The sequence below is a fragment of the Euleptes europaea genome, chromosome 11 (assembly GCF_029931775.1).
Source record: "Euleptes europaea isolate rEulEur1 chromosome 11, rEulEur1.hap1, whole genome shotgun sequence".
NCBI classification, from domain to species: Eukaryota; Metazoa; Chordata; class Lepidosauria; order Squamata; family Sphaerodactylidae; genus Euleptes; species Euleptes europaea.
This window is the reverse complement of record NC_079322.1, coordinates 46,476,716-46,500,315: the sequence shown is the minus strand read 5'-3', so window position 1 is coordinate 46,500,315 and position 23,600 is coordinate 46,476,716. Positions and strand designations below refer to the sequence as shown.

Below are 23,600 nucleotides of genomic sequence, written 5' to 3'. Positions count from 1 at the left end.
GCTTGCGCTGCTGTGCGGCACCCCGGGGGCAGCGTAAGTCACCCTGTGCCGGCGTCCATGCCCCTTTGCACAGTGCAAGTGGCACAGATGCCTGCATAGGTCCTATGCGGTTCCGCCTCCCCCTTCAAGACTGCACAATAAGCATATTTCTAGATCAACCTTCTTTGACAGTACATCTGTCCTGTCCTGAAAGTTTCAAGTTTGCCTTGATCCAGCCCTGCTGTAACTCCAGATGTTGGTTCAGGGTATCCATTTAGGTGTGTACAATATGAAATAAAACTTCTGTTCCTCAAACGTTTCAGCAATGTAAGCAAAAAATAGACCAAAGATGATAAAATTACACACACACACACACACACACACACATTATTCCACTTAAACAGAAACATACAAAGATCTAACTGTAAAGAGAGTGTTTGTTACTATATATTTCACCAGTCCTGCTCGAGGGCTGCTAGATATCCACACCCTTAAATACAGTGTATGGATGTAAAATCCAAAACATGCAACTTTGATCAGTACAGTTTATATCCCAGATAAAACCATATGATCTGGGCCTAAACATGTACATCTTGTTGAAACCTTGTTACAGGAGCATTTGCAAAAGGAGTGTTCTTACTCTTCTATGTGAGTGGGACAATCATAATGATACAGGGCGCAGAGTACAGCCCAAACCAAATAAATTGGGCACATCTAATTTCCCATTAGCTTTTGAAAATACTATTGAAGTTTTTTATACCATAATTTTTGAAAAGGTCCAAGCAGAATTAACATCATTTGAGAACACAGATCAAAACAATTTTAATGTAATTACTCAAACATATTATTAATTGCCAAAACTATACTTTGTAACAGCATCCATGTCTTCTTGCTGGCACCTCGATTCTTTCTAATCTCATTTACTTGACAATAACCTCATCATTTAAAGGGGAATTTACTTGCAACTTGAAAATTGAGATCAATCCTAGATATAATTACACCTCTATAAATACCACTGAAGGCAATGAGATGTGCCCTATACAAGTTGCCTTAGGCAACAAAAATCATTCCGTTTAGTTTAATATTTTCATTTAACACTTAGAAAGGAAACGGGAATTTTTGAGTCTTGTGGAACCTTAAAGGCTAACAGACATAGAGTGCAATCCTAAACAGAGTTATACCCTTCTAAATCAATTGAAACCAATGGGCTAAGAGAAGTGTAACTATTCATGATTGCACTGTTATTGAAGCATAGGCTAACATGATAGAGATTTGTCAGGAGCTGTACAAAAGATCTTGTTTGATCACATCTAGCTTGTACTGTCATTGGACAAGGATCAGCCTTGTTGGAGGACATTTGGCAGGTCATGTTTCAGTACAAATTCCAACCTCAAATACTTGCAGTGCAATCCTAAACAGAGTTACACCCTTCTAGTGGAGTCAGTAGGCTTAGAAGGATGTAACTCTACTTAGGAATGCACTGCGTAATCATACATAAAGATTACACTTTATAGTTTATTGTGAACTATAAAACATTTTAGAGCAATCCCATGATTGAAAGTACACAGTGACTATTGAATCGGTATAGCAGCAGAGAACACATAGTATTCTGGAATTACAGTCTTGAGCATCAGTGCACCTTATTCAAATTAATTTGAACCACCAACGTAGAAACCAAAGTAGGGAAAAACAAAGTTCAAAGGTTAAAAAAAGTCTATTTCACTGGGGGAGGTCCTATGAAAATTACAAACTGAAACACTTCAAAGAAAACTGGATTTGGCAGTATAAAGGGCTCAGCACGTTAAGTAGTTTTACAGTTACAGGTGCAAAAGAATTTGATTAGTCTAGCACAATGGATCTGTTGCTGATTCAAAGCATGACGCCATGGGAGGCTCAGTCCTAAATTAAATCCATTTGTCCCCTTTTCACCTTATAAGCATGGCATTAGTTTATAACACTTGGATACTATACCTGTCTACATTATGCAGCAGGGATTTAAGCAAATTGTATTGTAAATTACACAGTATTCATATGTACTAGCTGTTCCTGGCATTGCCCCATGGCAGTGGTCTGTATACAGAGAATTCAGTTCCTGATTAACCAAATTTTCATCCCTCATGGTGCTAATCTAGTACTGATAGATTTTCTTCACTGAGAAAAGGACTGGACAAGATGGCCTGTAAGGCTCTTTCCCAGAACTCTATGACTACGACTCTATAGTCTTGAAAGCTGTCAGTGCCACCAGGAGAGGGAAACTGAAAACCTCTTCTAAACATCAAGTACTGCATACAGTGCTTTGGATTGCCAACCAGTTGACCTCAAACAAAATTCAGTATTTGGTTTTCTCCAAAATATTGGCACTTCATGAAGAAGTCATTCTGTTAGTATAAACCTCATCAAGAGTTCTTCAGCGATCAGTTAGATTTGTGGCTCAATGGTAGAGAATCTGCTTTGCATTAGAAAGGTCCCATGTTCAATCCCTGGCTTCTCCAGTTTAAAAGGGAGAGATCTAGCAGTAGGTGATCTCTTCCAGAGACAGTGGAGAGCTTTGGCCAGTCACAGTAGATAATACTGAGCTAGACAGGCCAGTGGTCTGACTTAGTATAAGGAAGCTCCATGTACTTTCGTAAAACTGAATTCTAACCACAATTAGGACACCAACCAAATAGATGACACAAGCAATGGCTAAAAAAAAAGCTATATCCAGAATCTGCCAGTCATTTTGAGAGCATTTGTTTGCTATTTAAAAAAAATGGCCAGACTTTACCATTAAGAGCTCAAAGAGACACACATACATACATGCAACTAAATAAGTCAAAACCAGTACCCACAGTGCATAAAAAGCCAAAATAAAAAAACCCTGAAGAGCACTGCTGAAGATTCAGGGCCAAACTAGACTTGGCGCCAGAAGATCCATAACCAGATCTTCTGAGTGTTTTTGCAATGTGACATCTATATGTCATATTCTATGTGATACCGCAAATTAGAGCTGACCCAGCATTGTTTTGGTCAGGATATTTTATGGGAAAATAAGGCCCAGTGCCTTTGTCTGGCACAGAGCACTCAGGTTGATAAGGTTGCCTTTGCGTGTTTCCAGATCAAATGGCTCAAGCATCCATTATTTGTTTATTTACATTTATATTCCAACTTTCTTAGTGAGACTCAAGGAACATTACAAGTACAATAGGGCTATTCAGTCAATCAGTAAACCCATTACAAAATATGGTAGCATCTGAATCTAAAAGCAAAGTTTCCCAGTAAAACAATATTCAACAGGCACAGGGATTGAAGAACTGGAAGGAAAAACACATTATCCCTAATACAGATCATTTCCCAAGCTGATCCATTACTCCATAGCTCTGCTCCCTCTACAAGAAAGCCCTCCTGAACAATTCTGTTAACTGTGCCTAAAGAGGTAAGGATGGACTATGTAAGTAACAAAGATATCAATTTCCATAAACTGTTTATTGAATCTATGTCCGTTATGTAACTACATCTGATGAATAGAACTGATGGAAAAATAGATTTTCTGTCCAAGTGGCAAAGATGTCAAGGCATCAATATTTTGCATTCTACGCAGATTTATTCTACTGCATTACTGATGCAGCCCTGACCTGGATGGCCCAGGCTAGCCTGATCTCGTCAGATCTCAGAAGCTAAGCAGGGTCAGCCCTGGTTAGTATTTGGATAGGAGACCTCCAAGGAATATCAGGGCTGCTGTGCAGAGGAAGGCACTGGCAAACCACCTCTGTTAGTCTCTTGCCATGAAAACCCCGTAAGGGGTCGCCATAAGTCGGCTGCGACTTGAAGGCACTTACACACACACACACACACATTACTGATGCAACAGCTCCTTCTCTCCTGCACTGAAGCATTAAGATGCCAGAGGTGAGATTATCTCCAGGGTGATGCCACAGACGTAACTAGAACTGTGACTATGTCTATTCATTTCTTCTCAAAGCAAACACTTAGGAATGCTCAGGAACTGCAGCTATTTGTAGTCAAGCTGAACAAAACTACTGACTGGTTTTTTTCAAGAAAATTTGTCAACAGGCTAAAAACTGGGTAGGAGGGGGAGAAGAGTATACCAGGGCTCAGTGTACTAAAAAAAGCGTCCTACACCAAATGAATTTCCTGATGCTTACCAGTTGCAGATGTGTTTAGGTTTGTTCCAGCAACAAGACCCAGTCATACATGTTAATTCTGAGACAGCTTTCTACTCACCCCACTTTCTAGCCCTTATCACTTTTGGCTGTCTGCCATCCTGCTCCTATCTGGTTTATTCTCTGTATTTGCTAATGTCTTACTTTCTGTTTCTTCTGGGAGTTTTTGACCATGGGATATGTTATGGATTAAAGTTAATGCTGATTGTGAGGTTGATATGTTAATATTGTAGGAGACTACAATTTTTAAAGCACTGCATGAATATTCATGCATTGTTCCATTGGGTAAAAAATAAAATAAAGGACAAAACTACTCTAACCTGTGTGGGAATAGGAGGATGTTGTTTACTGACAGCACAAGGACCAGCTAACTAACATATTTTACCTAACCCTGCGTAAGCACTTGTCAGGAGATTTTGAAGGTGGTGCTCAGGGAGGGTGGAGTTTGAGAAGGATGCAATGTCATGTCTATGTGATGCTCTCCAGGAATTTCTCCTGATCTGCAGGCAAAATACCACAGAGACTAGGGAAAATTCCTAGAGAATCACTATGGAAGCCATTATTTTCTTCCACTCCGTAACTTCTCAAAGGCACGTGATTGGGCTGGAAATTTCCTACCAGGCCTAGACAACTGGGGAGCCTAAGTTAGCACCACACACAACCAGCTACTGCTTGAAACTGCAAAATCTTAAAGAATTTCATTTCGGAGAGGTGGGGGAAATAAACCAGTTCCATACTACCAGAGTTGCCTTCAATAAAGTTTACTGCAATAATAGGATCTGCCAAATGTATTAATTAACTGTAGTCCTTTCAACAGCAGAGAGACTTTTGTGATACAAGAAGTAACAGCTAGATGGGAAGCACAACAAGAGGCGGGGGGGACTGGAGAAGCATTCCATAGGCTCTGAGCAGCAGACATTACAGCTTCCCCTATATTTCAAATGGAGTAAACATGCCCCATATCAATATTTTCATTAATAAAATTGTTCATATGCTGTCGCTTCTCCAACTCTAAGTACATTTGAAATTAATGCACTGCAAGCCCTTCCAGATCAGCTTCGCTGCTCTGTTCAATGTTGCATGCCTCTTCGTTCTAAGAATGAATCTGATTTATGATTTTCCACAATCTGTATAACATAGTTATACTATAGTTAGTAGCAGAGCCAGTATGGTGTAGTGGTTAAGAGTGTTGGACTAGTATCTGGGACACTTAGGTTTGAATCCCCACTCATGCCATGGAAGTGTGCTGGGTGACCTTGGGTCAAGCACACTCTCTCAGCCTAATCTCACAGGGTATTTTGTGAAGATAAAATGGAGGTGAAGAGAACAACGTAAGCTCCTTTGGGCTCCCATTGGGGAGAAAGGTGGGGTACAAATGAAATAAATTAAATAAATAAGTAGTACATGCCAAGTTTCTTTAGCTTGCACCAAAGTTCAACTTCAAATGCAAGTCTTCAAAACAGCAGCCATTTATAAACTCATTAAAAGCCTTCTTAACATAAAAAGCAAAATGCTATCATATTTTTCATAGCAATTTAAATAGCATTGCCTATGATCATAGGCATGCTTAATGTGGGAAGAGTTGCTAGAAGTTAGTAAAGGCTCTTCAAAAAATTTCTCTTGATAGTCATTCAATGAAGTGTTATAAAACAATGTCAACTTATGACAATTTCCTTCTAGTGTATTCCAGATCGTTTTACAGTCATAAATCATACACATGCTACAGTGCAGTCTGCTGATATATTCAGCATTCATAAATCTGTCATCACAGCCTGCAGAGTGGCAAACAGATATGAAAAACTCTATTGCATCATGTTGCATGAAATGTCTCCAACGTAGGACTGTACCAACTGTTTACACAAAAACACTTTTTTCATGAAAGTGTAGAGAAGAGGAAACAATATGTTTCATGAGACTCCTCCCCATTTACCTTTTCTGCTGCCTTCTGCAGATGCTTCTTTCTCCACACTGCTTCTCCTCTCCCCTCCTCAGTTCTCTTTGCCTTATAATGTAATGCCGTCCGCCTAGCTTACCAGTGGATACCCTACCAAGACTAGCGGAGGCAGTCTCTGACAGGGCGTTGCATTTCCCACAACTGGTAGCCCTAGGGGATTTCACTGTCCATGTAGACACTGCCTCTCCCAGGTTGTTTCAGCCCCAATACATGAAGCAGGTCACATGCTGGATTTGATATTTTTATATTTTTTGTGCAGGTGTAGATATGAGTAGCACATTTGTATCTGAATCAGTGCCATAGTCAGATCATTTCCTCTTAAAGGTCTGGTTGAGTTTCGCTACTTCCCTCCATAAGGGCAGAGAGCCTATTTTTGTTTGCCTGCAGAGACTTATGGATCCTACTTCCCTCTGTAAGGATCACAGGAATAATCTGTGCAATTTGAACCTATGCACACAGAATTTGACTCCATTTGAATATTACACCATTATGGGATAATAGTATCAGTTAGAGTCAGTGCATGAGGTAGGGAGGCACACTCTTTCTCACTCACTACACCATCACATGCAGGGTCAAAAATAATCTGAACTGTCCCTACATGCAAACTCTGATGTTTTGGGAAAATCCACCAGGTGGTCCTCAATGCAGCAAGGAGATAAGGAAATATTGGGACTTCCTTTCTCCACCCATGGATGAACGGTACAATGAAGATCTATAAACTCAACAGCTCAAACTCATTTTACACTAAGTGCAAGACAAGACAGAAAGGCTAGAGATTACAAGTAACAGCCTCTAGAGCTTCAGAATGGGGCAATCTTAAATTGATCAGGGCCACTTGCAGTAAACTATCAGCTGACAACAACGAAGTAATGAAACAGAATATAAGTAATCAGTTGTGGGATGCTTCCCATTAATCAGCATTTGGTTTTGGTAGAATTCACAGTACTTTAAACCTTTTGCATTCAGAAACCTGTTGACAAAAAAATCTATTTTTAATCTCTCAATAATTATTTTAAATAAACATATGGGGGGGGGAAGGGTTTTTAAAAAATAATGCCAGTGAATAACTCAGGACTCTTCTATTACAGTTTATAATTTCATATGTTTGGAAATGGTGATAACATTCAACAAAATCATACAGAAAAGTTCCAAAAGCAGTACTTACATTCAGCATACTTCTGAAGCTGAGAGAATTCTGATGGACTGAGGTTAGCCCACTTTTCCTGGTTTGTCATACTGATGTTGAAGCGTAGTTTTACATACCAGACAGCTGTGTTCCTTGGTTCTAGAGGTAGTTCAAACACCTTTAGAGATTCAGCAGTTTGGATTCTCAATGACAGGACATTTGAGTAGAATGAAATTAGTCGGTACAAGCTTTTAGATATTTTCTGGCACCGGTGACAATTCGAACACTGTTAAGAGAAGAAGAAAACCCACAATTAAAGGTTCTAAACATTCTATATTATCAGCATTACAAAGAATTGCTACTAGGAAAACACAGATAGGGACAACTGCAGAAATGAATAAACGTCTAGAAAGTGCAGGGGTACTCAGGAGAGCATCTGGTAATTTACCTTGGAGATGGCATAAGAAGTGAACAGCAGACAAAGAGATTTCCAGAGTCAAGCTTGCTTTGATCACCTGCTACACGGGTAGCCCAATCCAGAATGGGGCGGGGGGGGGGGTAGATCTGTGGCGGCTGGTACTGATGCAGCCATACCTCCTCTTCAGAGGCATCCTGGCTGCCGCGAAGGCAAAAAAGGGGCTTTTAAAACATAAAAATAGAGAAAAGCGGGGGAAATCCCCCATTGCCTACAACAGGGCTGCGCCACCAAAAAAGATGGCACAGCCCCACCGCTGCTTGAGGGGGCATTCCCGGAGCAAAAGGGGTGAGGAAACTAGCTTCTAGAAAAGCTCTGCCAGCGTAGCTATGCTGGCAGCAGGGGTCAGCGGCGCCCAGGAGATGTGTTCACCCACACTAGTATAGGAGCCACCTTATTTCGTGATAAGGTGGCACCTACGCTGGCACAGGGTCATGCCAGTTCCTAAGGAGCTTTGCCTCCCCTTCAGGAATGGGCTCTAACTGTGGCTTGTTCAAAACAGTGCTGTTTAAACAAAATGCAGTTTGTTGCAATGTCTAAACGTGGCCAATGCATTATTCTAACAAGATTTTCTATCAGCGGGCTTTGTGTTATTTATTTTAGCATCTCCTTGTATTTCTGTAATCATCATTAACAGTGCATTTCACCCCCATAGTCAATTACAGATGCCTCTCATCTAAGTCTTTTCGAGTACCCTAAATCTAGACTTGTACATTATTTTTAAAAGCTTCCACACCACTGAAATTTCCCCAAGATTTTATATCCAAATCAGACATTAAGTTGGCAAGCAAAATGACAAGCTCAATTGGCACCCTCCCTACCTAAATAGCATTATTTCCTCCCATATGCCAAGGGGTTATGTTGAGACATCAAAAAGTTCAATAAATAAATGAACAAACTGCAATAATTCTTTAAAAGGATTCTGGCAAAGAATCTTCATCTACACTAGCCTATGATACAAATGCTCACATGAAATGATCGAGTTTTCTATCAAAAGGAGATGGTATATATAAATCACCTCTACAATAGAAAATTGTCCAAGTGTACAAAATATAAAACAAGAAAACAGTAAAGCTATTAAAAAGAGCAGCAACATATTTATTCTCTTGTGTGTGTAAAGTGCCTTCAAGTCGCAGCCGACTTATGGCGACCCCTTTTGGGGTTTTCATGGCAAGAGACTAACAGAGGTGGTTTGCCCGTGCCTTCCTCTGCACAACAACCCTGGACTACCTTGGTGGTCTCCTATCCAAATACTAACCAGGGCTAACCCTGCTTAGCTTCTGAGATCTGACGAGATCAGGCTAGCCTGGGCCAACCATGTCAGGGCATTTATTCTCTTAGTTAGAGCAAATTACTCCCCCATGTTATGTAGCATAGTTTCATCATGTGGCAATATAAAGTAAGCCATATCACATCAGTCATGTTGAAGCATAGAATGTCAGCTTCCCCAGGGAATAGTTGCAACCTGCAAAACTCCAAGTCCTATTGATATTTAAGTAAAGTGTTTTTTTGTTCCTTTGCTATGTTAAATGAGAAAGGTCTGCCTGCATAGTACACCTTCGCTGAATTCTGTTCTCTTTCTGACTCTATTGATACATGAGCTGCTATATCATAGAGACCCTAGCCATGTATGTACCAGTTCTACCAGTGCAACCCTAAAGTTACAACTTTCTAAATCTATTAAAACCAATGGGTTTAGAAGGATGCAAATGTGCTTAGAATGGCAGTGTAAATTACTCTGATCTCAGAGGAACCACAGAGATATTTTAATCCGTGTAGGAACAGTGGGGAATGTTACTTAAGCAGCATTGAATATGAGGAACATTTTGATTTTGAACTCTGCTGAGTCCATAAGCAAGCTCCAGTTTAGCCAAAAAAAATTCTGCTTCATTCCACGGCCTTTGTAATGACAGCTTCTGGGTACAAATTAGTAGCACATTTTCTAAGCCTTTTGAGGGGACAGATTGACAGCACTTGCTGTTTATAAAGTAGGATTATTTATGTGTACTTGAGAAGCAAGTGGGGACATTAAAAAAAAACACTAAGACAAATTAGACTTGCAGTATTCTTGGCTATCTATCTTTTTATTAGAATAAAGTGTTAAAAGGAAAGTACAAGACATTATTTTCAAGCAGCAGAAACTAGAATTAGCAAGAGAATAAGGAATAAAATGAGAAAGGGGAGGGCGATATAGCTCAATTTAATTAACGGTAATGCTGAAGAACACCTGTTTTAACAGATGATCATCCATGATAGCCACCCGTCAAGAAGGAAAAAAGTTAAAGACCAATACAGTCAATTTTATGAATTGCAAACAACAGACATAAGATAACCAGCAAGCAGCCAAAGAAAAGATCAGGAAGGAACTTTCAATAATGACTGGCATTTAATTCATTCCCAGCGGATTAAATTTTACTGAAGACAACTTGTTTTTAAATGGTTATTTCATATAATTTATTATAGTTGACACTTAACAACATTACTACTACTACTACTAAGATCACTAATTATATTAGGCTCTCTAAGCTCTAATTTCTATATGTGGCCTTTAGTAACAGCCTGCTGCAGCAATTTAATAATAGTTATTTAATTTGAACAAGGTAGCAGCAGCATTAATATCACTGGCATGTAGGGTTACCAGTCCCTTCAACTGCAAAGCCTGGGAGCCTTGGGAGGCAGAGCCTGGGAGAGGGGAAACACTGATGGTGCTTTGATATCATTCCCGGTGATCACCCAGAAGTGACATCAGAGCACCACTGTACCTGACTCTCCAGGAATTCCCTCATTCTCTACGGTAAAGACCATGGGGGGCTGTGACATCATTTGTCCCACTTCTCCTGATGCTCAATTGATCAAGCATGGGCAAATGAGGGTGATAGAAGGAGCTCGCTCACAACTGGTGGGCAAATGGTAAGCCTACTGGTATGTCAATGGCTGAGTAGAAAGCGGTGGGTAGACCAGAGGAAGGCAAAACATTGGGAGAGCCTAGGCACTCCTTTAGACTTAGGAATACCATTTTAAAAATATAGTAACCTTGTTCAACAACACACATATGATGGGAATAATAAAGTCCAACAAATGATTAAGTCACATATTACAAAAACAGTTGAACATTTCCCCCACTACTGAACCATTATAACTCTGACTCCACCCATTTAGTGACAACACTTTTGTTGATTAGCTAGGGACTCATTAGCTGGAAAGGCTAGATGGGAAAAAAAACATCTAATCATATAGGATGAAAATAGGATATCTGAGTGTTGACAATGTGACACTATTAGAAAACAGAAAGTAGGGGGGACAAATTAAATGCTTGGAGGCATTTCTAGTAGAGATCAGGTATCCCAGATACAACTGTGGGATTATTAAATATTGGAAATCTTGCATGAGGCTCAATGAGGCCATCATCTAGAATAGGATGTCTAATTTTAGTTGTTCACATTTGAAAAACGTAATTTAAATTAGTGCAATATTTATGTTTGAATACAGAAATGGAAGACTCATTAAGATCTTAACCTGTTGCTTAAAACAAAATAATTTAAAATTTAACATTAAATTTAAAATAATGTAGTGAATATTTCATGTTTTTCCTTTAAAGACATTTAATATTCACTATTGTAATGCTGGACTGCATTAAAATCTTTTCATATTCACCTATAATCAAGACAAATGAGACCTTCTTCAATTAGGAAATCACTGAAGCATTGACAGCCATACCTGCTTTAGAACTGTTCTAAAATCCCTACAACTTAAAAAAGAACAAATCAAATAAAGATATCAAACTTAATTAAGTGACCTTTCAGACTTTGACTTGCAAGTGAACAATATGCAATTCAAGAGCTTTCTTCAATAAATCTTACAAACCTTGATTTTCATAGCTCTATATCCTGCATTGTAATTTGAAAGATGGCCTGATTGAAATGCAAAGAAAGAACATTACAACTCATGAGTTTCCATTTTTAACTGCAAGCATGCCTCTGCATAGTAACAGAACCATATTCAGTATTGTTTAAATTAGTGCTATTGTATTCTGATACCATCTCTCTCTTTCAGGTCCTCTCATTCTTCATAGGTTACAATCAGAATGGCAGGTGATAATTTGTTTAGATCTTGGCTGTAATTTTCATTACATGTATTAGAAAAATTCTATTGAAATTACTGTGACGTGCTTGGATATAATAGGCCCAAATCAGAAAAGCTATGGAGAGGTTTCACTGTACCCAAATAAGTACAGGTTTGAGGCCTTTGTGGACATGGGGCTCCCGTTGCTTGGTATGGAAACAGTAGCATCTAGTCCTAGAGGCTGGCATAGGGTTGCCAGGTCCCTCCTGCCAACCGACCAGGGGACTTACTAGGAGCAGGAGGGTGACACAGTGATATTACTTTCGACGGGCATCAGAAGTGACGTCATCATGTTACCAGCATTGCGATGAAGCTCTGGTATTTGGGCAAAAACTTTATGGTAAAAATGGCTTCTACCTTAGAGTTGCCCAAATACCAGAGTATTGCCATAACACTGGTGACACACTGACATCGTTACCAGTACATGCCAGAAGTGACATCACCACATTGCCAGTGATATCAGCCTAGGTCTGCCTTCCCTGCTGGCCAGCAGATTGGGCAGGGCCTGGGGTAGGGATCCCCTGTCCACAGCCACTCTACCTGAGGCTACAGGAAGGTCAGGTTAGCCACTAATGCCCTAGCAGCTGATCAGAGCATGCTGGTAGGAATCTGTTTAGTAAGCAGAAACTTAAGTCAGCCCTGAGTTAGGTAATAAAGGAAGGGATAGCAACCTATAACTCTGTAGCTCAGCACAGTGAGATCTCTAGTCTATTGGGATGCAAAAATAACAAGTATGTGAAGGGAATCTGTCAAATATTTTATGGGACTAAAGGGCTTCTTAGGAAAATAGTACAGGTGAACAGTTGCCAGCAATCCAGGTACAAAACATGCAGATTTATGCCATGCACTAGAATAACTGCACATGATGCTCCTGTGTACATTACTTATAGTGAAACCTTGTGTGTGCCACTTCCTAATAAATGACTTACAACAGTGTTTGTATTATTTATTTGCTTTATGGATTACTAATCAGCATGCCAGTTATCATCAATATTACATTTCCAGTTATGCAAACAGCTGTTCTCTGTTGATCTCTTGCTCTGAATTTTGACGCAGTTTGGTTCTCTGATTATAAAAGGTTGCTGACTTCCCACACTATGGACTTGTTACTGAACTGGAAAAGAGAGCAGTAAAGATTCAAGCAGTCAGTTTGACTGCTTGTTTCAAACTCCATTCCCTTCTTGTGGGCAGCCAGCTTGAAGCCTTGCACTCCATAATCATTTTGTTAACTCCTGGCTGGTGCACCGTGTCTGCCAAATAACATTTGCAGATTACAATACCTTTAATAGAAGCATTGGTTTGGCCCCAAGAAGATCCCGCTTGAGAAGAAGTACCTGTTAAGGGGTTTCTGGCTCAGGGAGCTCTTAGCAGCAGGACTGTGTGTCAAGGTTGTGCTTAGCACTTTCACAAGCAATGCCTTCAGATCCCCATGCCTTTATGTCCACTCTTCCTTCAAGTTGAATTAGCAGATAAATGCCATAGAGACCTACAGCAGCTTAAATCCTTTGTTGTACAGCATTCTTATGGACTGCCCTGAAAATCAAACAGAACTGGTTGAAGGAAAAGGTCCATACTCTGAGGGTGCTCTTGGACCCAAGCCTACTTCTGGATAATAAAGGGCAGCTGTGGCCAGAAGTGCCTTTTACCAGCTTCAACTGGTTAGCCCACTGCAGCCTTTCCAGGGCAGAAAAAAATCAGGCCACTGTGGTACAAACCCTGGTTACATCTAGATTAGTTTACTACAATGTGCTCTACATAAGGCTGCCCTTGAGAAGTATTCAGAAACTTCAGTTGGTGCAGCCAGGATGTTGACTCAAGTAGATCATAGGGGCTGTATCACTTCAGTCTCATCCCAGCTACACTGGCTCCAAATTTGCTTCCAGCACAATTCAAGATGCTGGCATTGAACTTCAAAGCCACATATGGTTTGGGACCAATATACCCAAAGGACTGCTTACACCCTTATGAACCCACCTGGCCATTACAGTCATCTTTGGAAGCCCTGCTTCAGGTGCCCCTGCCTTCTGAGATTAGGTGGATGGCAACCTGGGATAGGGCCTTCTCGGTCATGGCAACAAAACTCTGGAACTCTCTCCCCAGGGAGATTTGTCTGTCCCTTCTGCTGCCATCTTCCACCATCTGCCATCTTCCACCAGCAAGTGTTGTTTCTTTTTTAATTTGCCATTCCCTCAGTCATCCCACCTTTCTGCCCAATGTTTTGTTGTTTTTATGTTGTTATATGTATTTTAGCACCCTGAGCTGGATGGTCCATGCTAGCCTGATCTCGGAAACTAAGCAGGGTCAGCCCTGGTTAGTATTTGGATGAGAGACCACCAAGGAATAAGCAGAGGCAAGCAATGGCAAACCACCTCTGATGTTCCTTGCCTTGAAAACCCCATGGGCATTTATGGTACTTTGTACAGCCACCCACACATTTTAGCTCTGTTCTTAATTGTTTTAATGATGTGTATTTGAGAGAGGGTTGGAAGTTTAAATGTGATTTTATCATGTATGTTTTCATTTGTTATCAGTCATAGTGGCTTTTGTGAGGGCAGAAATGTGGGATTTAAATTTTGTAAATAAAATAAACAAATATACGTTTATGCCCTGTCACACTTGTATCCTTTAGTTATTTCAGAGTGCTCCAGGCATGCTGTCTACATTTTAATCCTAACATTTACTGTATGCCACCTAGTTGCCTGCAGTGCCTGAAACCTCATTATGAGTATATCTACTCTAGCTATTCCCGATTACTTACTGACTCACACTTAAAATATTCATTCAAGAGCTAAAAGAATGAAGCTAGATCTGCACTTTATCATCCTTGTTGATCTCACTGCTATTAAAAAAGGACCAAGTAACATGGAAAGCATAACAGCTGATAAAATCCACATTCGATGCAACAGCAAAAATGACTTTTAGATATTCAATTGTCCTAAAATACTATGAAGGTCATTGCCAATCACTCATCTAAGAATTTTTTTTATATATTATGCTTTCTAGGAACGAATCAAAACATTATAACGGAAGTCTAATACTAAATCTTTGCCCTCCTCAATCAGCTGCCCATACTGTGTAGTTCCAACAATCATTGATGTTGCTTTTTCAGAGTTTCTAGGTAGCTGCTGAAGGAAGTAGAAAAATCTCCTTCCAATGTCTTCTGTTGCACAGAACCCAGTACATTGGACTATAATGCAGCTAAAGGGGATATCTGTAGAAGTAACTGTACATTGCATGATGTGGCCAAGAAGCTACACTGTAGTTAAATTCCAAACAAAGATGTAATATTTTTTGCTTACTTTATAAAATGGAAGAAATACCGGCTCTTTGAAAAAAGTTTTACAACAAAAATCAAAGCATTATAGATTTACCTAAAGATCTCAGCCCGTCATTAACAAAGCAGTCTACATTACAATATTTCATTTCCACAAAAATATTCTAATTATTTTTGTAGCATATGATAAATTCTGGATCATATTACTTTAATCAGCAATAAATATTGCATTCACCATAGAAATACCAAATAGCGTAAATTACTTTACATTTGATTACATGTTAGAAGAAGAACATCAGAAGAAAAATTTAGATTTTAAACGTGACTGCTGTATGGATTTCTTCAATGCAATTTCACAGAGCTTTCTATGAAAACATATCTAACAGATTGTATATAAAGAATTAAACTAGTTAAAATGAATGCCCTAGTTACCTCTACATATGAGGGGAATCCATGGCAAGGGAGTCTTTTTTCCTCGCGCGCCTCCCCCCATCCCCACACACTCTTTGCTCCATTTTCCCTCCATCCCTGCATTCTAATTTGGGGCATCATCTCTCACTCCTTCTTTGCCTCCCTCCCATCTTCCTGCTTCTCCATCCTGCATATACATTCTTCTCAACCTTCTAACCACCTTTAGATTCAAAATGAAATAAATTACAACAAAAATCTCTTGTGGCAGTTTTGTGTCTTTTAGTTTTTCAGCATTTTTAAACTACTTTGTTTTATTTTACTTCTTTTTTTTAAGCTTCCAAACTTTTCTGAAACCATCCTGAATGGCAGAAACATCTACTTTAGCCTGGATGATTGCACTTAATGGGTTTTTGATCCACACAGTGGAGCCACTTGTCAAAACTAGATATAAATGTGTACACACAAACAAAACTTTAAAAATCCTAACAAAGTGAAATTCTACTTCACAATTAAGAAATGTGTAGTGATAACATGCAAAGAACAGGATCCAAAGATCTGCTTTAGCGTGCAAAGGGAAGCTTTACTTTAAAAAAAACATTAAAATTAAATTTTATCAGGCCTTCAGACTGTAACTCCAACTGATTTTAAATCCCATGTCAGTGTCTAAAGACTTTTTTGAAGCCTGCAGAAAGAACAGATCATTTACTGAGAACTATATATATACAAATTAGGAATCCAGTGGTATCTTAAAGACTTCCAGCATAACCTTCTGTGGATCCTATTTTATTCTGCTGCTACAGATTAACGCTGCTACCCATCTGGAATTAACATGAGTTAAGCAAAGTTTCCTTGGATGCACAAAAATAATTATACAGTTCTGGACCCAAATCTATCTCATACGACCGTAATGAATTCCTTACATGCCAGTGAACTTCCAGAAATACACACACACACAGCTCTTTTATTGTGTTGCAAAGTTACAGATTCCAGTATTACATCTGTACCCATGTTAATTAGGTGGGAATGGCCACAGACTGCCTCCATTTGCCATCCTTGCTACTGGCTTAAAGATGACCAGCTGCCAGCAACACAGGGAGGGATCATGGTCCACCACCATCTGCCATCCCTCTACTGGTACCAATAATGGGGGAAGGTGTCTAATGATCGCTCCCACTTGCCATCCCTTGTGTGACACTTCAAGCAATCTGTTTCCACCAGCAGAGGGTGAGGGCAGTTTTCAATTTTCTATTATGTCGGTATCCTACTGTATATTTTTTTTTAACTGCCTAGGTCATCCTAATGGAAAGTCAGGATATAAATCCAAGAAATGCATCTGTGCCATGCTAAATGTCCACTTGGTGCCGCTCCTTTCCCACATACTTGGGCGAGCACATTCCTGTTTCTGCCCCAGAGTAAGTAAATTAGCAGGCTGAGGGAATAATCATTTAAAGATTGGTATACAAGGCATCACTACTGCTCTTAAAGTAAAACAAAAGCTGCCAAGCTGAACTGCAGCACCTCAGATTCTCCTGGGATATCTGCTCCTGTTTCTACCCATTCAGAACTCAGAAGCATCTAAAATGCAATCACGGCTATCTGCAGATTATAGTATAAAATCTGAAAGGTCTGTTAATGGCTGCATTGTATAAATTCAACTTCACAGATACTTATTGCTACCCAAACACTTAACATATATTGGTCATATTTTTTATTTCTTCTGTTATATGTCTATCTTCTGTGCATCCATCCAATACGCTTTCATCTGAAAGTGTGTAACTGTTAGTACACTGAAAGTCTATGTCGAGGGCTCTCAATCTCTCTCCCTCTTTTGTCAATAAGAAAACGCATGCCTATGTTCACCCAGACTGAAGAATTTACAAGTCACTCCAGTGCATTTCAAATACACGAACTACTGGAGGACCCATAAAAAGGATTGCAATGCCAACCTCCAGGTGGTGGCCTGAAGATCTCCTGGGATTACATCTGATCTCCAGGCAACAGATACCAGTTCACCTGGAGAAAATAACCACTTTGAAAAGTGGACTCTATGGCATTATAGCCCATTGAAGTTCCTCCCATCTCCAACCCCACCCTTCTCTGGCTCCACCCCCAAAATCTCCAGGTATTTCCCAACCCTACCCATGAAGCTTATTTTTCTCATCACAGGCTAGAAAAAATAATCACCAAATCGTAATAGCATATCGATGCAGTAAGCACCAAGACTGAAATACTACTTCATCTGTCATGCCAGCAGCATGAGAGTACTTTATACACACTGTAAACACAACATGAGATTTTGGGCTTTCTGCCTCTGGCACAATATGTGACTGTGGATGATGAATAGTTCTAATTTCACAAAGACAAAAAACAATAAACCAGTGTATGAGTTTCCCTCACACTCATTCTAAATACAACAGCTACAGAAAGCGCATTTCATTATGTGCATCCACCTTTTCTAAACCTCTGATTACCAGTGCCAGGAGGCAACATCAGGGGAAGGCCTCAGCCTCTATGCCCTGTTGTTGGACCTCCAGAGGAACTGGCAGGCCACTGTGAGAGACAGGATGCTGAACTAGATAGACCACTGGTCTGATCCAGCAGGGCTCTTCTTATGCTCTTAAATCAGAATAACTCCTTTAAAAAACCATGGCCTGGTCCTGAGAAACAAATGCACTTTTAAATCTATGGTGTTTATTACAACTAATATTCCCCATTTACTTCTACAGGTCCGTCTTTGCCCAGGTGATCCTGCCTATAATTAAGACTGACTTGTACTGGCTTTTCCACATCTTCCTTCAGTGAGGTGAGGTTGGCTGACATTTAAAAGAGGCTTTTTCCACTAGAGGCTTTTCCCACCAGAGCCTCTTAGACCTGCCCCAGGAAGTCCCATTTCCTGTGTTTTGTTGGCCTTCTAGAGATTGGTAGAGATGTTTATTTTCTGGATAGCCTTTGGAGGGGGCTGAGCTTAATGCGTAATGTTTTTGTTGCCATGCTTTTTGGTTTTACTTTTAACTGTTGCTTGACGTCTACCATTTTAATGTTTCTGGTTTTGATAAGGGGTGTTTCAATTTTCTGTTTGGTGAATAACAGAGGAATGCTAACCTCCATTGCTTCATAGTAGCAATGCTCCTAATATTTGATATGATACATTGCATTATTTTATATTTAGACTGTTATTCTTTTTGTAAACTATCCCGAATAATTTGCAAGTAGAAAGAAGGAATGTAAACGTTGCAAACAAGACAGGATTTAAGCATATTTTTTGTAGATTGTGGCCATGGATACACATTTTTCAAACTTTACGTAGCCTTCATGGGACTGTCGCTTCTTTAGTTTTTGGTGATCAAAACATTTTATTGCCATTATTCAGATGGTCAAATCCACCACATATCTTGAGTGTGAAAAGCTACCACACAGCAAAAATTGTACCATTTGAGTGTTCAGATGATGTGTTTAAATTCCTCTTCATTGTATGAGGCAGAAAAGGACTCAGACTTTCCCCTGGCATTAAAGCTATTCATATGGCATACAATGTGATAAGGAAAGCACCTTGACAATTTCCCCATGGCAACCATTACTTTGCAAACATAAGTACTGAACTGGTATTTAAGTAGTGAATGAGTACTGAATTTTTACACTCAGATAAGTCAGGGAACATCACTGTGAAAAGTTACATTTTACATGAGGGCGATGGTTGCAATACAAGAGACAGTACTAAGAAACTGGGCAGTCTAATAAGTTCCCAAAGAGACCTGTTTCAAGCGTTATTGACATTCCACCATCAGTGCTGACAGCACTTTAGAGTACAAGACGATAGGACTTTACCTCAAATAGTTCCGAATCTAATATTTGAAACTAGGATGACCAAAGGGGGGGATGATAAAAAGAAGAAAATATGCATGTTTCTCTGGACACCAAGTCTGATGCAATACTTATATTGGAGAAAAGCAAGCCTATCACATTTCTTCCTGCCCTTAATCTCTTAAACGAATGACCCTCCTTCTTACTGACACTTTGAACAACAATTATGTAATTAAGGCCAAACCAGACATGTGCTAGGTGGTCCATGCCTGGAGTTCCCAGTGATTTTTAAAACTGAATTATCAGGCATGTGGTGGTCTGACTCAATTCAGGAGCACAGTGCAAGCAAAGGAAAGGGCCAGAAAAGGATAACGCTTAAACCCTATAATTACTATTATTGCAAGTTCCTTGTCTCTGAAGATGATATTTTCAGACAGAAATTATTTGAGCTATAGTACATTTGTCTTGGAGCACCTCGTGGAAATTCCGGTTTTAGATAATTTTTTTGTTAGCATTTGTCTGAAGCAATGCCACCTTGGCATATCTTTTTAGGAGTCAAAAGGAGTCCTCCCTCATGTACCAGCAGAAAAGCTTGTGGCATCCAGTGATTACTCCATGACTTGCTTCATTTTTGTCTTATTTTTTGACAGTGCATATAGCGGCATCATCATTCTGGGAAGGCCACTAGCCTGTCAACAGTTCCAAGTACAGCACCAATCATATGAGGACGGTCATTCATATAAGCTAGGCCACACTCTCAGGCAATGTGTTGTAATAACTAGGGTATAAAACTGGCTTGCATCCACTGGAGCATTTTCAAAGATGGAAGGATTTCTACTTGCAGAGGAGAATTTCTGGTCCTCTCCCTGCCTCTGTAGCCCAAAATGCCCAACTGAATTTTGGAAGGCATTTGGTGCTGCAGCTAAAAGACAGTGGTGAAAAAAGTCACACTGCTCAAACAGAAATACACAGGTGGAGCCAAGTTGAGAACCTGAGAGATCTGGATTAAAATCTCCATTCTGCTATGAAGTTCAGCTGGATGAACTTGGGCTAGTCACTCTCACAGCGTAACCCAGGGGTCACCAACCTTTTTGAGTCTTCAGGCACATCTGGAATTCTGACACAGCATGGTGGGCTCAGTAATAAAATGGCTGCCACACAATGGCTGCCACAGGAGGCTGAGCCAGCCACAAAACAATTGCCACAGCTTAACTTCAGTAACACAGCATAGATCCATGTGCTATGGGGGCAGCTGCTGCCAAAGCAACATTAAAAAAAAAATCTGCACAGTCAATCAGAAGCCTTGCTGGGCAAAAGCCCTACCTGACCCCGCCCACTTCCTAAAAACACTTGGAGGGCACTAGAAACGGTGTTGCCGGGCATCCTGTGGGGCATCATTTCCTTATGTAGTCAACATGCTGTCAGTACATCTGTAGACATAAATTATTAAAACAGTCTGGGCCACTGGAATTTTTGAATAAAATTATTCACATTCACTCTTGTACATGTAAAGCACTTCACAGATTTTTGTTGACTTTGCAGTTTCTAGTTTAAGCTTTTTAAAAAAGAGTTAAAAGAGATAAAATACAAGACACCTCTGCCCAGTTGTTCTTATTACTTCCAATAAAATATGTATGGGAAAAGAGTTAAAAGAGATAAAATACAAGACACCTCTGCCCAGTTGTTCTTATTACTTCCAATAAAATATGTATGGGAAAAGATAATTAACAAAACAACACTGCAGCTTGCTATGATATGCTCTGGTACAACTTTCTCTTAATCACAAACTGGTAAAAGGTATTGGTTTATTTTGAAATAATTGTTTAACATGACTTTGATATTATTTTTAAAAAACTGTTTGAAGACGAGCACATTAAAACAAATATTCCATAAAGCAGACCATATTTTCTCCAAAGAACATTATACCAATTAAAAATTGAAATGAAACACTCATGTACAACATATTAAAATAAAGAGTTACAATGTGTCAGCTACTGTAATTCTTAAAACACAACATTAATGACGTCAATCAAAAATAAATTTGCAAGTATATTATCATCAAAACAGAATGCAGGATTGTATACATCACCAGTATATAAGGGAATCAAGCAACTACATAATCCTGAAATAATTACATATGTAAATTTACTAAATTAACATATATGTCTCAGGACTCACCACCTCAAGTGTTTTTAGTCATCATCAGCACAAGAACAAAAAAAATCTTAAAACAGGAAAATACTTTTTTTACTGGTTCAAAGCTGTTTTACCTAGACAAGGAATAAACTTTTTGTGGATCAAAAAAGCACACCTCTGCCAACAGACTGTCCACTCATCAGTATATTTAATACTAAACATGGCCCCATCTGTGGATACATATATCCAACTATTGGGGTCATGGAGAGGGGAAACAGATCTTTCTACAAATCTGAAGGAACTCCCAGGTTTGCAGTAAAATCTGAAAATGAAAAAGAAAAGTGAGGGGGGAACATAAGAGATCTTGTGACATAACACCATGAGATTCTAGGCACCACTATAGGAGTTTCCTAGCAACCCTGATAATTAATGCTATGTGGTGGTGGTGGCAGCCCAAGAACAGTCTGCAGTGGGATGAGACATGATACACAGTAAGATTGTGCCAGCATGAAATAAAGGGGTGGGGGGAAAGAGGTAGAGAGAAAGACTGTGCAGTTAAGAGAGAAGAGAGTGAAGGGAAAGAAGTAAAGAAGAAGGGGAAACTGGGATCTCCCCACAAGTCTCACTGATCCCTTCTTGTATAATTCTAATACTATAATACTAATTAATTTAACAGTAGCTAATTTGTCTGTATTGTTCTATTGGCAAACTATTACAAAAAAAATTGCATAGATTCAAATTAACAGAGGGCATGAATTTTTTTTAGTGCTCAAGACCACCACCATATAGTGATGTAAGGTATCAGTTCCCCATTCTGTGAATTGGGCTACATCCCGCCCCCCATACACACATGGTTCTTTATTCATTTCTTTCCTTTCCTTTTATCCCTTAGAAGCTCCTTGATCAATTGATCTTGAGCAGCATATATCTAGTGTTGGAGGGATATAAGGACTGAAACAAATCTTGCCACTGACAATGTAGCCTTGGGGTCCCTATCACTTAGTAAAAAAGGCATTATGTCAGTCACAGAGGCATTGGATTTGTATATTAAAAGGGGGGAAATATAGTGCGATCGAAGTTCCTCGTAAAAGCGGCATTCCAAAAGGGCATGGGCTAATGAGTCAATAGAGCCAGAAGAGCAAGGGCAGATCCTGTCTGAGTATGGTATATTCAGAATTCTGCCCTGCATTACCATAGAAGGGTTAGCATTCAATCTAGCCAAGCAAAAAAAGCTCTACAGAGACGAGGAATTGTTAGATAATATGTATAGCCAGGCAGACCACGTGGAGGGGGTATTCCGAAGAACTGGGATGAACAGACACGACGAGCACGAAAAGTAGTGCTGTTATAATCGAGCTCTTAAATGCGCTTTTTAATTTTGGCAAAAGCTTCAGTTTTCCCAAGATCTGATAACATATCCTGCGAGAAGCCCAACAACGCCAGTTTCTCATCTAAGATTTTTTGCCATGAGGATTTAAAAGGGTCATGCTTCAGAGAAGCTAGGAACCCCTCAGTGCTAAAGCACGGTTTAAAGTGTAGTTTAAAGGCGGCCAACCACGCCCTAGCTTCAAGTGACATTTGGCCAAACTCGGAACGAAGAGTAACGCCAGCAACACATCGAGGGGCATTTAGGAGTTTTCGTAAGAACTGAAGCAGTGGACGATCTATAGATTCACTGATGACTGTAATCCAGATGGCAACACCAAAGAGGATAATTGGGGTAATTTTCAGGTTAAAAACCCTGGAATAGCCCCTGGAATATGCCACCTTTGGTGTGAAAAAAATTGACAATACCACCAACCCCAGGTTTAATTTTGTTGGACACTGCTTTTTGATGGGCATTCAAATTTAGGTTATGGGAAAACAGAATGCCAAGGTAAACAAACTCCTTGACTTGGTCAAGCTCAAAGCCATCTAATACCCAGCGAAAAAGAGGCATTTTTCTCCTCTTAGTGAAGATCATAATCTTAGATTTATGATGGTTTATTTTAAGACCTTCCCTAGAGCAGTACTCAGAAAAAGTTTGTAAAGATCTTTTCAAACCAATTCTTGTGCGGGACAGGAGAACTGCATCGTCAGCATAGAATAGAATCGGGGTGGGATGACTTGCAAGCTTTGGGGGGTGGCAAAACTCTGATAAATTGGTTGCCATATCATTC

General features: G+C 39.7%; 1 protein-coding gene across 2 annotated transcripts in view; it reads right to left on the bottom strand.

Annotated features, from left to right (window-relative positions):
* The window catches only part of DGKB (diacylglycerol kinase beta), a 283,351-nt gene extending 275,960 nt beyond the window's left edge, over window positions 1-7,391 (bottom strand). For both annotated transcript variants that reach the window (XM_056856965.1, XM_056856966.1), the window contains exon 1: window positions 7,262-7,391. In XM_056856965.1, the coding sequence (XP_056712943.1) occupies window positions 7,262-7,331 (70 nt within the window). In that variant the 5' untranslated portion in view covers window positions 7,332-7,391. The remainder of the gene's footprint in view (window positions 1-7,261) is intronic.
* Between the last annotated feature and the right edge of the window lie 16,209 nt (window positions 7,392-23,600).